General features: G+C 44.3%; 1 protein-coding gene across 3 annotated transcripts in view; it reads left to right on the top strand.

Annotated features, from left to right (window-relative positions):
* COLQ (collagen like tail subunit of asymmetric acetylcholinesterase) overlaps positions 1-13824 on the top strand; it is a 149941-nt gene extending 136117 nt beyond the window's left edge. For all 3 annotated transcript variants that reach the window (XM_068238676.1, XM_068238675.1, XM_068238674.1), the window contains 3 exons: positions 10194-10299; positions 11191-11293; positions 11930-13824. In XM_068238676.1, coding sequence (XP_068094777.1) covers positions 10194-10299; positions 11191-11293; positions 11930-11999 — 279 coding nt within the window. In that variant the 3' untranslated portion in view covers positions 12000-13824. The remainder of the gene's footprint in view (positions 1-10193; positions 10300-11190; positions 11294-11929) is intronic.
* The last annotated feature ends 3320 nt before the right edge of the window (positions 13825-17144 follow it).

The following is a 17144-nucleotide window of genomic DNA, read 5'->3' as shown; positions in this document are numbered from 1 at the left end:
TAATGTATTAATTAAATAACATAGACATTGTGACTGTTCTCACATAGATGATAAATGAGAATGAAACCTGGGATTATTCTAATTTTCAATGCTAGAAGCAGCTTTCATTCATCCTCTAATCTACATATTAGTTTTGAAACTAATATGAGCTTTACTCAGAGGGAAGTACCTGTCCATTACAAACCTGGGGGATCACGTCACATCTTATGGCATAAAGCGCCTTACTCTTTGCTGGATGTCTTTTATTCAAACCATATCTCCTCGCCTCACATCCTCTATCTGTTTGGGGGCCTCGGGGCTCTGTCCTTGGTCTCGTACTTTTCTCTTTTTATTCAGAAGGTCTTGGGAAAATTAATAAATGAAGTTATTTTTTAATACTACTTATATGCAGATGATATACAACTATACCTCTAAGTTCCAGTTCCATACCTTAGTTTCCCACTATAAAAAGTCCTGAATAACGTTCTGCTTTATCTTGTTTTATGACCTCTGGCTTTCTAAAACTTAACATACTGTAAGTGAAACAGACGTGATTCTTTTCCACTGTCTGTATCCATTTCCCTGCCAGATGTAATAATGAATGCCATTAGTAACCCTATAGCCTCAGTTTGTCAAGCACACTGATTAACCTCCTTGGCGGTAACCCCGTGTGTGACACGGGGTAAGCCGCCGGAGGGTGCCGCTCAGGCCCTGCTGGGCCGATTTACATAATTTTTTTTTGCTGGACGCAGCTAGCACTTTGCTAGCTGCGCCAGCACACCGATCGCCGCCGCCCCGCTCCCGATCGCCGCTATCCAATGCGGCGCGCGCCTCCCCCCCCCCCCCAGACCCCGTGCGCTGCCTGGCCAATCAGTGCCAGGCAGCGCCGAGGGGTGGATCGGGATTCCCAATGACGTCACGACGTCGCTGACATCGGTGACGTCATCCCGCCCCGTCACCATGGCGACGGGGGAAGCCCTCCAGGAAATCCCGTTCTTTGAACGGGATTTCCTGATCGGAGATCGCCGAAGGCGATCGAAGCGGGCGGGGGGATGCCGCTGAGCAGCGGCTATCATGTAGCGAGCCCTGGGCTCGCTACATGATTTAAAAAAAAAAACAAAAAAAAACTGCTGTGCTGCCTCCTGGCGGAATGTTTCATACCGCCAGGAGGGTTAAGAGTGATATTTGACTCCTAACACTCATTTATTCCACACTTTCTCTCTATCTCCTGTATTCTTTGGCTCAAAAACATATCTTGCAATTGACCTAGCCTCACTTAGGACTCTACTAAAATTCTAGAGCATGCTCTTGGAATACCCCACCTTGGCTACTATAACACCCTCTACTGTGGCTCAGCAAAGAACCTACTAGCATCCCTCCAATCTATACTGGAATCTGCCACTCAGTTCATCCACCTCTTTTCTTGCACCTCAACTGCTGTCCATTATGGTCTACTAAGCTCTCCATAATATCTTTCCTCATCCTCAATAGGCTCCAGATACCACCCTAACTGTAACCTCTGCTTTGCACACAACTTTAGTTGGTCCTCCGCTAGAATCACCTCCTCACATTTGGTATACAGAATTACTCAGAACAGTGGCATCACAATAGCCCATGAGGCCCCCTGCGAAAATGTCATGGGGCCCCCAGGAATCCAAACTTTTCCCCACCGTACCGGATCCCACAAACACACAACACCCTTGCCCCGACCTGCATGCAGAATAGCGCAGGGACCAGAGCAATATTTATTGGTCTTTCCTCTGTGTATCACAGCCGCATACTCTCTGCTGCCATTGGCCGACTCTCGATCACATGATTTGGATCGGTCATGTGATTAGTAGCCAGTGAATGGCAGCAGAAAGTGTGCGGCTGTGATGCACGGAGTGCTGGAGCAGGTAAACATTAGTCCACTACCTGTGCTACTCTGCATGTGGGTAATGAGAGGGAAGAGGAGTTGGCCCCCACATCCCCAGGGCCCTCCAGCAGTTGCAGGGGTCGCAAGGGCTATTGTTACACCCCTGACTCAGGAGCCTCTTCTATCTTCTGAAGTACCCTTCCACACATCTGTCATTCTCCAACCCTTGGAACCTTTACCTGCACCCTAAAAAGTCACTTTTTAAGGCATGGATTCTGTCTAACCCAGGTCACTCCCTTCAACCTCTAACCAAGCTCTGCTTCCTACTGAATATGATTTAAACATTTAACACCTCTGGTTCTAAAGTTTGTGCATTGCCATACCTCTTGTTCTCTCACTATTCCTTTAGGTTGTTAGCTTGCATGGTCAGGGCTGTGAGTTTTTGTTAGACACAATAAATAGTCACCGTGACATTAACCACTTAACGACCGCCTAACGCCGCGAGGCGGCGGCTGGTCGTCAGTGGAATTACATGTCAGTTCACGGAGGGTGTCTCCGTGAACAGTCTGCGAGTCGCCGATTGCAGCTCGCAGGCTAAATGTAAACACGCAGGGAAGAAATCCCCGCTGTTTACATCATATGGCACTGCTGCGCAGCAGCGCCGTAAAGGAAATCGGTGATCCCCGGCCTCTGATTGGCTGGGGATCACCGGCATCTGATAGGCTGAAGCCTATCATAGGCGGCGCAGCCCATAGAAAGAGGGAGAGCGAGGTAAGGGCAGAGAGGGCGGAAATCGCTACGGAGGGGGGCTTTGAGGAGCCCCCCCGCAAATCACAGGCAGCCGGCGGCGATCAGACCCCCCCCCCAGCAGGACATCCCCCTAGTGGGGAAAAAGGGGGGAAAGTCTGATCGCCATGCTGCAAACCTGATCTGTGCTGTGGGCTGGAGAGCCCACACTGCACAGATCAGGCAAAAAGAGCCTGGTCCTTAAAGCGGAATATAACCCTGCATTTCAACTTTGCTCTAAAACATTATTTACAGGATATTGTATGCAGCTAGCATTTTTTTTTTTTACTAGACCAGCATTGGAAGGGTTACACACAGAGTTTAAAGTTCTGTGGAGAGAGCTGCTCCAGCAGCCAAAGTTTAGATAGATACATTTCAGTAAACAAAATGTAGCAAGTGGTGAATGTTACACACTCTTTGGCTGTCCTCCAACTCCTGCACAGCCAGAGAGAAGTCATTCCACATTTGTTACATTTTGTTTTGCTGAAATGTATCTATGTAAGCCTCGGATGCGGCAGCAGTTCTCTCCAGGAACTTTAAAGATGTGTGTTTAACCCTTCCAATGCTGGTCTAGTAAAAAAAAAAATGCTGGTTGCATATAATATGCTGTAAATAATGTTTTAGAGCAAAGTTGAAATGCAGGGTTATATTCCGCTTTAAGTGGTTAATTAATGTTGTCTACCAACTCTGTATCATGTCCAAGTGCCTGTATTATGTACCCATGTTTGCTTCCCATGTTTTATATATCAATGTTTGTTTCTTACTTTGTACTGCACTACTGAAAATGTACTGTGTTTCCCTGAAATTAGGACATCCCCTTAAATTAAGACCTAACACATACAGTGGGATGCGAAAGTTTGGGCCACCTTTTTAATCATCATGATTTTCCTGTATAAGGCAAATCGTTGGTTGTTACGATAAAAATTGTCAGTTAAAAATATCATATAGGAGACAGACACAGTGATATTTGAGAAGTGAAATGGAGTTTATTGGATTTACAGAAAGTGTGCATTAATTGGTTAAACAAAATTAGGCAGGTGCATAAATAAAAAAAGAAATGAAATCAATATTTAGTAGATCCTCCTTTTGCAGAAATTACAGCCTCTAAACACTTCCTGTAGGTTCCAATGAGAGCCTGGATTCTGGTTGAAGGTATTTTGGACCATTCCTCTTTACAAAACATCTCTAGTTCATTCAGGTTTGATGGCTTCCAAGCATGGACTGCTCTTCTTAACTCACACCACAGATTTTCAATTCTATTCAGGTCTGAGGACTGAGATGGCCATTCCAGAACGTTGTACTTGTTCCTCTGCATGAATGCCTTAGTGGATTTTGAGCAGTGTTAAGTGTCGATGTCTTGTTGAAACATCCAGCCCAGCGCAACTTCAGCTTTGTCACTGATTCCTGGACATTGGTCTCCAGAATCTGCTGATACTGAGTGGCATCCATGCGCCCCTCAACTTTAACAAGATTCCCAGTCCCTGCATTGGCCACACAGCCCCACAGCATGATGGAGCCACCACCATATTTTACTGTAGGTAGCAGGAATTTTACTTGTAATTCTGTGTTGTTTTTCCTCCATGCATAATGCCCCTTATTATGCCCAAATAACTCAATTTTAGTTTCATCAGTCCACAGCACCTTATTCCAAAATGAAGCTGGCTTGTCCAAATGTGATTTAGCATACTTCGATCGGCTCTGTTTGTGCTGTGGGCGGAGAAAAGGCTTCCTCTACATACAGCATCTCCTTGTGTAAAGTGCGCCGAATGGTTGAACGATGCACAGTGACTCCATCTGCAGCAAGATGATGTTGTAGGTCTTTGGTGCTGGTCTATGGGTTGGCTCTGACTGTTCTCACCATTCGCCGCTTCTGTTTATCTGAGATTTTTCTTGGTTTGCCACTTCGAGCCTTAACTTGAACTGAACCTGTGGTCTTCCATTTCCTCAATATGTTCCTAACTGTGGAAACAGATAGCTGAAATCTCTGAGACAGCTTTCTGTATCCTTCCCCTAAACCATGATGGTGAACAATCTTTGTCTTCAGGTCATTTGAGAGTTGTTTTGAGACCCCATGTTGCTACTCTTCAGAGAAAATTAAGAGGGACACTTACAATTGACCCCCATAAATCCACTTTCTCATAATTGGATTCACCTGTGCATGTAGGTCAGGGCTCACTGAGCTTACCAAGCGAATTTGAGTTCCAATAATTAGTTCTAAAGGTTTTGGAATCAATAAAATGACAACAGTGCCCAAATTTATGCACCTGCCTAATTTTATTTAAACAATTATTGCGTGTTTTCTGTAAATCCAATAAACTTAATTTCACTTCTCAAATATCACAGTGTGTGTGTGTCCTATATGATATATTTAACTGACATTTTTTATCGTAACAACCAACGATTTATGCAGAAAAATCATGACGATTAACAAGGTTGCCCAAACTTTCGCATCCCGCTGTATGTCGGGCAGTGGAGAACGGGGATGTGTCTTCCTGGAGGAGGGAGTCATTAGGAGGTAAAGTGGTGGTGGGGGAATGGGGATCTTGCTACCCTACCAAATATATCAGACCTCCCCAAAAATAAGACCTAGCACATCTTTTGAAGGAAAGAGTAATATAAGACAGTTTCTTATTTTCGGGGAAACACTGTAACGATTGTGGAACTTTCTCCGTGATCAGCGCACAACGCGTGCGCTGACACGGCGGAAATCCTCCACAAGCGTATATTTGCAGGCACCCAGCAAAAGGTGCTACGCACCTGTAGAGGGAAATTCCTGTCGGCAGATGGCGCTGGGAAGTGCAGAGGAACCAATCCTCTGTACCTCCACAAGTGCCAGACAGGAATTGTACGAAGCGCAGAACGCAATCGCAAGAGAGGCGATTGCGAATGAGATTGAGCAAAGGGACAGGTTGAATGTGTGTGCGCCAATCCAGTCGCCACCCCGCGACCGCGCACACACACAACAGCAGATACAAAATAGGAACGCGATCGCGAGAGGTGCGATCGCCAGACGTGACACGAGGCAGATCAGAATAGAATACGAGGGTAGCAAAGGCACAGCAAATAATACAATAAGGAGATACGGAAAATAACAAACGCTAGCTAACCGCGAACACCGCACTCATTCGCAACAGTGCACGCGGTTATGCGCGATCTCCACGTGATAAGCACAATAGAGACAAGCACGCCTAACTAACCATTAACAGACAAACATGAAACAGAGGACGCGAGCGCTTGCTTAACGGTTACCTCACCGAGCCTCCAGCAGGCGTAGCGGACAATACAGACACACGAAAACAGGGACAAACGAGAGATAGGATCCACAGCACTAGCGAAAAGTGGCTAGCGTGATCCAGGTACAGAGTAGCAGAACAGAAGGATCCCCAGCGCTAGCGAAAAGTGGCTAGCGCGATCCCAGGAGACAGAACAGAAGGATCCCCAGCGTTAGCGAAAAGTGGCTAGCGCGATCCCAGGAGACAGAACAGAAGGATCCACAGCGCTAGTGAAAAGTAGCTAGCGTGATCCCAGGAGACAGAACAGAAGAGATAGCTGGTAGCAACCGCTGCACCAGCTATACTCCAAGAACAGAGATCAGAACCATTTCCTGTCCACCACCGCTGGGACAGGACAATGGCAACAGGCAAGACAAGACAGAACAGGCAATACAGATAATACAACCTGACTGGGCTAGAAGGGGAGCCTAAAGCAACCCCCAGGAATTAACTATACTAGATAGCAATGGCTGACACTCCAGCAGTGTCCATCAGGAACAGACCATGGAAAGGAAATGACCAGCAAAGCCTTCTGGGAAACATAAAGCTCTTATAGTGCCAGTCATCAAAGAAGGCAGGTAGGGGATTTGCATAACGAATGTATGCAAATTCCCCAGCAAGAGAACAGACCAGAAACTTGCAATGGAAAGACAGGTCTCTGGTCCAGAGACCTGCAGCCCACAGACTAGAGGAATGGACAAACAGCTGTCTGCCTGTGCAGCCAGCTGAGCGGATCATCACAGTACCCCCCCCCCCCTCTAGGGATGGAATCCATACATCCCTCAAAACTGGTATCATCACAAAACTCTAACTGAAGACTCATGAAGGTCGGTGCAGCCCGACAAGGCCCAATTCCAGAGTCAGTCCATCCGAAACCGACCTCATCGGAAGCAAAAGCCACCGAAACATGCCCATCAGCACTACAAGTCTCAGCGTAACACCCATCAGGACTGTGGACACCAGAGAAGAAGCCATCGACACCCTCCAGACAATATCCACCACCTTCCAAGGAGCGTCCAAGAACACCAAACCTGCCGCAATACCTGTTCGAAGTGTCCCTTGCAACACCAAAGCCATTGCTGATCGTATTCAGGGCACCAACCAAAACCTTTCCCGGAATCTCCCAGAACGCCATGAAGCTCCGCAGAGATCCCAAGAAGCCAGAACGCTCACCAGGCTCACATGGAGAACCACCAAGAACCCCTATGGAACCTATGATCATTCCAGACTCAAAATTAGCAGGACACCCATCAAGATCAGGACTTTCAGGGACCACTTCTGGGCATGCAAGCAGGCAGGCTATATCGGAACATGTCTCCACTGAGGAAGCATCTGAGTACGCTGGTAACCGAGGCACACTTGGGCTTTCTGGGTCACAGAGCACATCGGAGTACACTAGTACAGGAGAAACCTCAGGACATGTCGGGGAACTGCCAACCTCAGAGTCCGACACGACAAGACCAAAACCAGTACTGGGCAGAAAATCATCACGAGTAAAGGTCACAGGTCTTTCAAAAGAAGACTCAGACTCAAATTCAGAATTTTCTGTAACTGCAATATCATCATTGATTACACATGACTGAAGCTCCACCAGAGCTGAAAAGGTAGCCAGCAAGGCAGCAATGCCTACGGAAGAGGGCAACACCTCAGAAGGACTTGGGGGGCAGGAGACATCTCCTACAAGTTCTGCACCCTTTGGGAGGAACTCGGAGACCTCCAGAACATCATTTTTCAAGTTTTCTAAGAAGGATTCTGTACTATCCATGTTACAGGGCAAAACTGGAACTTTATTTTGTGAACAGGGCAGATGTCCCAGGGAAGATTCCACCACAAACTGAGACTGGATCTCATCATCCTTGTCACATTCATCGGAATCAATCAGAAGGTACATAGAATCAAGACAAGCATTCAAGACATCTTCGCTTTTTGCGATGTAAAAATCGCAAAAAGATTTCCAATCAAAATCGAATTCCTCCAGCAAGGCCCCAACATCCCAGGAAGCAAATGGGGGTTCAAATAGGCCAGTATCCAGATAATCTCCATAGGGGTGGAGTTCAGGAACAAGAACAGATTTTTTAACTGCTTTAATGTAGTGTGCGATCCTACCTATAGCAGGATCCACATAAGCTTTGTATTGGGGCAAAAAACCTGGAAACTGATCAGCAGATGCATTATAAACATCATTATCATACTGCATGGTTTTGCCCATTTCAGACTTGACAGAAATAACCTCTCTATCTGTGGTTGCCATGGGCAACGGATCTTTCCGCTGGGAAGCCTTCCTAGATCTTTTACGTTTAGACTTAGAGGCTTTGGATGGCTGCTTTATGGATGAAAGAGTAGATGGAACAGCTGATTGAGCTGCTGACAACAACTCATTAAGGGGGTATGGTAATTGAAGTAATCTCAGCCAATTGTGAATTAAAAAGGCCAAGAATTCCAGGGGTCTTTGACTCAGGGTGGTATGATCTAACACATCATAAGCCCACATTGACATTTCGCCCCCCAACAGAATGTAGACCATTTGGGGGGCCCAGGTAGACACTGGGGTGCATTGGAATTCAGGGTTCGCTAACAGTTTCGTACACTCAGACAAAAATTCGTCTGCTGATTCAGGTTCAAGTTTTTTAAATCTCTTAAAGGTACAAGAGCCATATTCGACAAAATCGTACAAATCGGAAATTCCGTCTACACTGGGGTTTTGGGTTTGGCTGGTCATTCTGTAACGATTGTGGAACTTTCTCCGTGATCAGCGCACAACGCGTGCGCTGACACGGCAGAAATCCTCCACAAGCGTATATTTGCAGGCACCCAGCAAAAGGTGCTACGCACCTGTAGAGGGAAATTCCTGTCGGCAGATGGCGCTGGGGAGTGCAGAGGAACCAATCCTCTGTACCTCCACAAGTGCCAGACAGGAATTGTACGAAGCGCAGAACGCAATCGCAAGAGAGGCGATTGCGAATGAGATTGAGCAAAGGGACAGGTTGTATGTGTGTGCGCCAATCCAGTCGCCACCCCGCGACCGCGCACACACACAACAGCAGATACGAAATAGGAACGCGATCGCGAGAGGTGCGATCGCCAGACGTGACACGAGGCAGATCAGAATAGAATACGAGGGTAGCAAAGGCACAGCAAATAATACAATAAGGAGATACGGAAAATAACAAACGCTAGCTAACCGCGAACACCGCACTCATTCGCAGCAGTGCACGCGGTTATGCGCGATCTCCACGTGATAAGCACAATAGAGACAAGCACGCCTAACTAACCATTAACAGACAAACATGAAACAGAGGACGCGAGCGCTTGCTTAACGGTTACCTCACCGAGCCTCCAGCAAGCGTAGCGGACAAGACAGACACACGAAAAACGGGGACAAACGAGAGATAGGATCCACAGCACTAGCGAAAAGTGGCTAGCGTGATCCAGGTACAGAGTAGCAGAACAGAAGGATCCCCAGCGCTAGCGAAAAGTGGCTAGCGCGATCCCAGGAGACAGAACAGAAGGATCCACAGCGCTAGCGAAAAGTAGCTAGCGCGATCCCAAGAGACAGAACAGAAGAGATAGCTGGTAGCAACCGCTGCACCAGCTATACTCCAAGAACAGAGATCAGAACCATTTCCTGTCCACCACCGCTGGGACAGGACAATGGCAACAGGCGAGACAAGACAGAACAGGCAATACAGATAATACAACCTGACTGGGCTAGAAGGGGAGCCTAAAGCAACCCCCAGGAATTAACTATACTAGATAGCAATAGCTGACACTCCAGCAGTGTCCATCAGGAACAGACCATGGAAAGGAAATGACCAGCAAAGCCTTCTGGGAAACATAAAGCTCTTATAGTGCCAGTCATCAAAGAAGGCAGGTAGGGGATTTGCATAACGAATGTATGCAAATTCCCCAGCAAGAGAACAGACCGGAAACTTGCAATGGAAAGACAGGTCTCTGGTCCAGAGACCTGCAGCCCACAGACTAGAGGAATGGACAAACAGCTGTCTGCCTGTGCAGCCAGCTGAGCGGATCATCACAAACACAGTATAAATCAATAATAGTATGCTGTTTACTGCAGTTGTGCTGGCTATGGTATTTCATACAATAATTAAAGAAACACATCCCAGAATTTACAATTTTTTTATTAAAATATTATATTTCTGTCAAAGTTGATTTGTTGGTTAGTTTAACAACCACTGAATGTTTATTTAAAACAGAATAATTCTGAAAAGTTCTAGCAGAATTGTGTGACTTAGACAAGTGAAGAATCTATGATAACTCCGATGTAAATGTTATTCTTTCAGACCACCTCTTTCCTGGCTGATGGCTCTGGCACCTGCGGTGATGGAATTATCCAGAATGGGGAAGAATGTGATGATGGCAATAAAATTGTAACTGACAGCTGTATAAGTATGTATATACAGTAATATTACATCAACTGTACATTTATAGTGACAGCTATAAATAAGGCTAGGTTCACAGTGGGCATGGCTTTCCCTGTAGCAGCAGGAATGCAATGGGAAAGTGGCACCACATGTTATCCACATACAGTGAGGAACAGTGAAGCATACAGTGAATGAAAAGTATGCTTCACTGTCAACACACAGTGTGTTACCATGCCACACGACTTATACTGCAACACACCTGACACACTGTGAATGTGACATAGGTGGTGTATTGCATTGTGACATTTTGCATTGGAAATCGTCCGTTATGCCGCACTGCAACACATCGCTGTGAATGTAGCTGGCTGGATAGTGTTCTGGTTAAGGGGTCTCAATCTCAGCTCTTCCTGTTCAGTAGCCAGCACCTATTCAGTAAGTACCTTGGGCAAGACTCCCTAACACTGCTACTGCCTACTGAGCATGCCCTTGTCACTGCAGCTCTGGCGCTTTGAGACCGTCAGGAGAAAAGTGTAATATAAATGTTCTGTGTGTGTCTAATGGCTTGGGTATTCTCCTACTCTTACGCAAGGTTGACCAGGATTCCAGGAATCTCTACATCTCTAGAAGTAGACCAGACTGATGGGCCCTCCTGGCCCCCCAGATCAGTAACTATGGCACAAATATCAGTTCCCGTGTCATTAGCTGTACACCATTATTTCATCATTACTGTATTAAGTTCGTTTATGGAATGTTAGTAATAAAAACAGAATGACCTCTAATTAGGTCCTAAACTTCTATATTGTGACATTTTCTGTACATTGGTAGCTGAGGATATGTTCTATAGATACCTACATTTAGTGCATGTCACTTTCTTTCTGTGTTGCCAATCCCATAACATAACATTTTTGTCTCCTAGAATGTAAGCGTGCCTACTGTGGAGATGGCTATCGCCAAGAAGGAGTGGAGGAATGTGACAGCAAAGACTTTGGCTACCAGTCCTGTAGAACATATCTCCCAGGGTAACTATGCTACTTACTGTGCAATAGGTGTGGGAGAAGGGAGGGCAACATGGCAACAACAGCTGGTCTTATCTGACCCTTGGACCTATTAGGAAATGTCTGCACTATGTACTGTTGAACAGGGAGTTAATTCACAAAATAGAAGCAGACAGTGCATGTTGCTTCAGGGTCATAGGCAAAAAAAATTGAGGAAGACAATGTTGTCACTACCTTGTTTCCACTATGCCACAATTTAGCTAATGAGCTGTGGGGAGAACATTTCAGTATAGTAGACTATCTAAAAATATCGGGCAGGGCAGTATGGCCACGTTCATGCATGAAAAGAAGTATAGTCACAATTACAAATCCGGATTATTTTCGGTGGGGTGGGGCGCTGCAATGGCGAGGCCAGGAAGATGTGGGAAGCCTCTACAGGACCCTGAGGCTTCTCTCTTTTTAGGTAAACATTTTTTTCTTCTTATTTTTTTTTGTCCCCTTGGGGACTCTTTAAAACGGGAGCCAACAAATAGGCTGTTTCCAAAGGGACCAGTTTTAAGTCAAGCTTTCTGCCAATCCTTTGCTTTTTTGTTATTATGTTTCCAAAATGTAGGAAAACCTAACAATCAATCAATTTTGTTATCTGTTATTTTCCAACAGTTCTTATGGACAACTGCGATGCACTGCATATTGCTACATTGACTCAACACAGTGTCGATATTTTACATGAAGAGTCAGTGGAAAAAAGACTAAATGAAATGTTGACGTCACAGAAACATTGGGTGCTAGCATAAAAAGTAATTCAACATGACTGGGCAATAGACTTAACCTTAAGTATGAGCGAAAGAGGAAGTCTGCTGCTGATGGCTTATTGAGAATTGTTATAAATATGTCTGACTGGAAGAAATAGGACCACTGCATCCTGTCTTAATAAAACACGCCAATCAATACTTACCAGCAAGCCTTGTTCCCAACATGTCTACATAGCAAGACTGGGACAATCACATATAGCTGGAACAGCAAATCTCACTCAACAGGAATATTGCATTAATAAGACAACATGATAACCTTACCTCGACTGAGCACTGTTAACTGTGGAAATTGAACTTGTATGTGTTTTTTTTCTGTCGACTGTTATGAAATGAGCACCAAGCATATCCTGACTTGTGGCATTTTCTCAAGAACGTTTAACCTCTTCATAATAATGTGAAACTGGATTGTACTGTACCTCTTATATTTAGAAGTTTAGTGGCCTGCCTTACAAAGTTGCTATTTTGAATAAAATTGGGCTGGTGTTGTGAGATGGGCAGGGATTAACTTGAGAGCAAGAAGATGAGATTTTTTTCAGAAAAGAAGACTCAATGAAGAAAAGGACTGAGACCTCATCTGTGGTCAATATGGACAGTAAAGTTGTAGACCAAAGACTCAAGGTTCCTCAAGCAAGAAATATTACGGATAACTCCTTATGTTTTGAAGTCAATGTAAATGCATGATGCAGTATGCAAGGTTACTTAGCGAAGCAGCAATCCAAAAGTACTAGAAAAGTGGGAAGTTAATTGCATAGTATGAAAAACTGGATAAATCGGTTCTAAGCATGGCCAAAATAGCCGCTTTCCCTTGTCATAACAGCTAGTCACGATTAGTGGAAAAACCTGTATCACAATCACATATTCAATTATGAATTTAAAATAAAATAATACAACATTTTATACAATATCTGTATATACCTAGGTTTAAAAAATAATATTTATAAGGTACAATGAAATGTCATCCACTGCCACTTAAAGCACTCAGATATGAACTTTAAAACTTAAAAGAATGCATACTTTGGTACTCAAGTTAATCCACATTCTTATTTAATATCCCTTCTGTTTTTCATAGAATTTGTTTTTTATTTTGTATTTTATATGCATTTTTTGCTGCCCCGGTGATTTTATGTTGATCTGTGCTCTTATTTTTTATTCAGGTATTATAGTGTCATATGTTGTCTTCCATTGTGCTAGTTTTGTCATACTTGATAGAATATTGTGTGTTCTGGGTCCCATGTCTGTTTGGCAGGTTCCAAATGTCTGTTTTTTGTGTATGCTGTTTCCTTCCTGTCAGACTACATGCATCCTGTTAAGTCTACCTGCGCTTTTTTTTTCTTACAAGATACCACAAGGTTTACGTGGAGTGAAAGTGTTCTAGACTGTCATGGAAACTTACTTATTTGCCCATACCAAATAACTGCTGCCCATTCCTTGCATTGCCAGCTAACACCTTATGGAGCAGTTTATAGCACTGAAGTAAAAATGAATGATAAAAAAATATTTGGCACAAGCATTGCAGATGAAGACTTGACATGCATGTATTTCTGAATGTGGTGACAGCATTGCAATGTTGTCATGTATAGCAGTACGAGCAACAAAATATTGTAATGCCATGAAAATGCGTTTATCTATGTAGTGATTGTATGAATTTTTGTCAGTGTAACAACATGGGTCTCCTTATCTCTGCATGCTTCTTGATCATGGAGCTCACCAGTGAAAATAAAACAAAGAAATCTCCTGTTTGAAGACATATCTTTGTACAGTTATTAATCCTTATTTATATAATGATGGGCAACATCCCATGTGATGTCATGTCTGGTATGTGCAGAATGATATCCAACATTAAAATAATATCTTCATGCGATACATCTGGCAACCAAGCCAATAAGAGGGGGGCTGTGCACCAAAACCATACAAGTCCACAATGCAGACACAATGCAATAAAACATTTGAGTTTACAGTTTTTTTAGGGGGAAAAATAGTGTAAAACAATGTATATATTATGTTTAAAAAAAAATGTTGATTTTTTTTTCCCACTGAGTAATGTAATTTCCCCCACCCTCACTTTTTCAATTGGCTGCCATGGAAAATTCTGATCAGTTTTTCCCAAAAATTAATGGTGTAGTATAGATTGTACATTTCTTGATTTATAGACACAAACATCACTTTTAGAAATTTGGATAATTTGTTTCACAATTGGGCTAAAAATTGATGTTTGAAACAAAACAGTCAGAAAAATTTATCCTAATTTTCGAAACAAACAAAAAAATATATATATAAAAATTTGTATCATGTGTGGCTACCTAAAAAAAAAAATCTGAAGTTTTGTAAAAAAATAAATAAAAATATCACTAAAGGATAACTATATCTATTTGGCCTTGAACCCATTAGGAATCGCTGTAGTGCTGTGTGCGATTACTCGACATTTGGAAGCGATGTACATTAGTATGTACAGCACTTCCGATTTGCAATTCGTGTTTTTTAAAATAAAACTTTATTATACTTACCAGACGGCTTTCTTCAGTCTGTAGCCCTGCCCCCTGAAGGTAGAGGTCATACGCGCTTCCCTATGACCAATCAGAGAAGTGCCTGTGATTTCTTCCTTTAGAGGGTGGGGCTACTGACAGAAGAAGGTAATACAGAGACCCGGTAAGTATATTATGTTTTTATTGAAAGGTTATCACTTAGGCCCCTAAAGCGCTGCATAATCGCTTTAATAAGCGATTTATGCAGTGCTTACTGTATTTTTTGGACTATAAGACTCACTTTTTCTCCCCCAAAAGGAGGGGGAAATGCCACTGCGTCTTCTAGTCCAAATGTATGGAGTTCCTGACTCGTGAACGCCTGCCAATATGAACCTCCATCCTGCCGCAATGTCGGAGACTCCCTGTACTGCGCCCATGCAGAGGACGACACGGGTACAAACGTAGGACACGGGGACTCAAAGGGGCATAGAGAAGGACTCAAGGAGAACACAGGAGGACACAAGGGGGACAGAGGAGGACATAGGAAGACACAAGAGGGCATGAAGTACAAAGGGGACATAATCCACAAGATGCCCCTTCACCATGGATGCACCAGGTTTATAGTATATATATTTTCCCTGGTTTTTGTCCTCTAAACCTAGGTGCGTCAGGAGCGTTTTATAGTCAAAAAAATATGGTATGTACTTTGTATTGAGCTCAAACATGCTCAAAATGCTGCACGTCCTGCGATCGAGATTGCCTCAATCGCAATCACACTACTGGGTTCCCCTTCACTAACATTGGCAAAGCGTTTTTTGGAATCCCAAAACACTGCCAAAAATGCTCTAGTGGGTTCCTACCCTACCCCTAACAGTGCTACTTACAGTGATTTCAGTGTGTTTAGAAGCATTCCCTTTGTCTTGTGAAGACAGATATGCCAGGCAATTGCTGTGTTATGCTGATTGAGCACCTGAATAGAAAGTGGCTTCTGCAGTAAGGCCTTATTCACACTTGCAAACCGCTAGCGCTTTTGCTAGTGTTTTGCTCTGACAATTTTTGGCGATTAACGCAAAAAAAAGCCATTCACACTTGCCGATTTTTTCGTGATCACGATCTTCCATAGCACTAAACACGATAGCTGGAAAATTGCCTGAAAATGGTGCAGGATACAAATTTGCGTTTGGCGATTTGCGTTAATCCCTGCTGGTTAACGCAAATTGCCAAAGTGAGAACAGGCCCATAGGGTATTATGGCACTAGCGCTTTAAAAAGTGCTAGCCTTTGAGCGTTTTGCCGAAATCACCGGAAAAACGTTCAGATGTGAACGGGGCCTAAAGGCACTTTAAGAGTGCCTTCCACCAATGTCTGTACTAATGACATGGCTGAAAGTAAGCATAATTTTCTTCATTTTTCCTTTGTGATAAATCATAGCTGGCAGTTAAATGTGGTAGTATTTTTTATAACCTTAAAGGGACACTTAAGTCAGGAATAAATAAATCAGTTTTGATTGCCTGGGGCTTTTACCAGCTCCCTGCAGCCATCCCATGCCCTCGCAGTCACTCATGGAGCCTCTGGTCCCTCACCGCCAGCTAGTTCCGTTTTCGCTGACAGGGAGTCAGCAGGCTTTCTGCGCCTGCGCAGGCCTGGCCACGTGTATCCTTCTTCATGTTCCCGTCCTGAATAGCGTTATGCATAGAAGCAGGACGCTATTGCGGACAGGAATACGAAGAGAAATACACGTGGCCAGGCCTGTCGGCGAAAAGGAAAGTAGCTGGCGGCGGGGGACCGGAGGCTCTGGGAGTGACTGCGAGGGCATAGGACGGCTGGAGGGGGCAGTGGAAGACCCAGGAAAGTAAAACTGATTTTTTATTCCTCGCCTAAGTGTCCCTTTAAGTAGCCAAAATGTCTAGTATATTTACAACAACAGCCAACAAGAGAAACATTAAGATTGGTACGTTTTTTGTTTTGTTAAACATTTAAAATGAATATATATATTTTAGAAATGTTTGTTACGTGCAACTCTGAAATGAATTATAGTTTCACAACTTGGCCTTATTATAACAAAAGTTTTCCAGCTAACTGAGACTGTTAATATATACCACACCTCTCCACTTATGAAAATATTTAACATTCTTTAGTGTAATAATACTGGTGGTCTTATTTTCTTTAACCCTGGCGTTTTATCAACATCGCCAGGGTGGCAGCGCAGCACTATTTTTTGCTTTTTTTTCTTTAAATCATGTAGCTAGCCTAGCGCTAGCTACATGATTGACCCCCCCCCCCCCCACGGCGTCCCTTCCTAACCTTCGATCGCCGCCAGCGCATTAGCCCATCCAGAAATCCCGTTCTGAACGGGGTTTCCTTTAGGGCTTCTCCCGTCGCCAAGGCGACGATCGCGATGACGTCATGGACGTCGTGCCGTCATCCGGAGTCCCGATCCACCCCTGCAGCGCTGCCTGGCACTGATTGGCCAGGCTGCGCACGGGGTATGCGGGGGGGGGGGGCTCCTTTCGCGTCGGGGAGCGGCGGCGAGCGGCGGCGATCAAATCCCCCACGCAGCTAGCAAAGTGCTAGCTGCGTGATTAAAAAAAAAATTAACAAA

The sequence above is a fragment of the Hyperolius riggenbachi genome, chromosome 5, assembly GCF_040937935.1.
Source record: "Hyperolius riggenbachi isolate aHypRig1 chromosome 5, aHypRig1.pri, whole genome shotgun sequence".
Lineage (NCBI taxonomy): Eukaryota > Metazoa > Chordata > Amphibia > Anura > Hyperoliidae > Hyperolius > Hyperolius riggenbachi.
The sequence above is the reverse complement of the archived record's forward strand: the minus strand, read 5'-3'. Positions and strand labels throughout refer to the sequence as shown.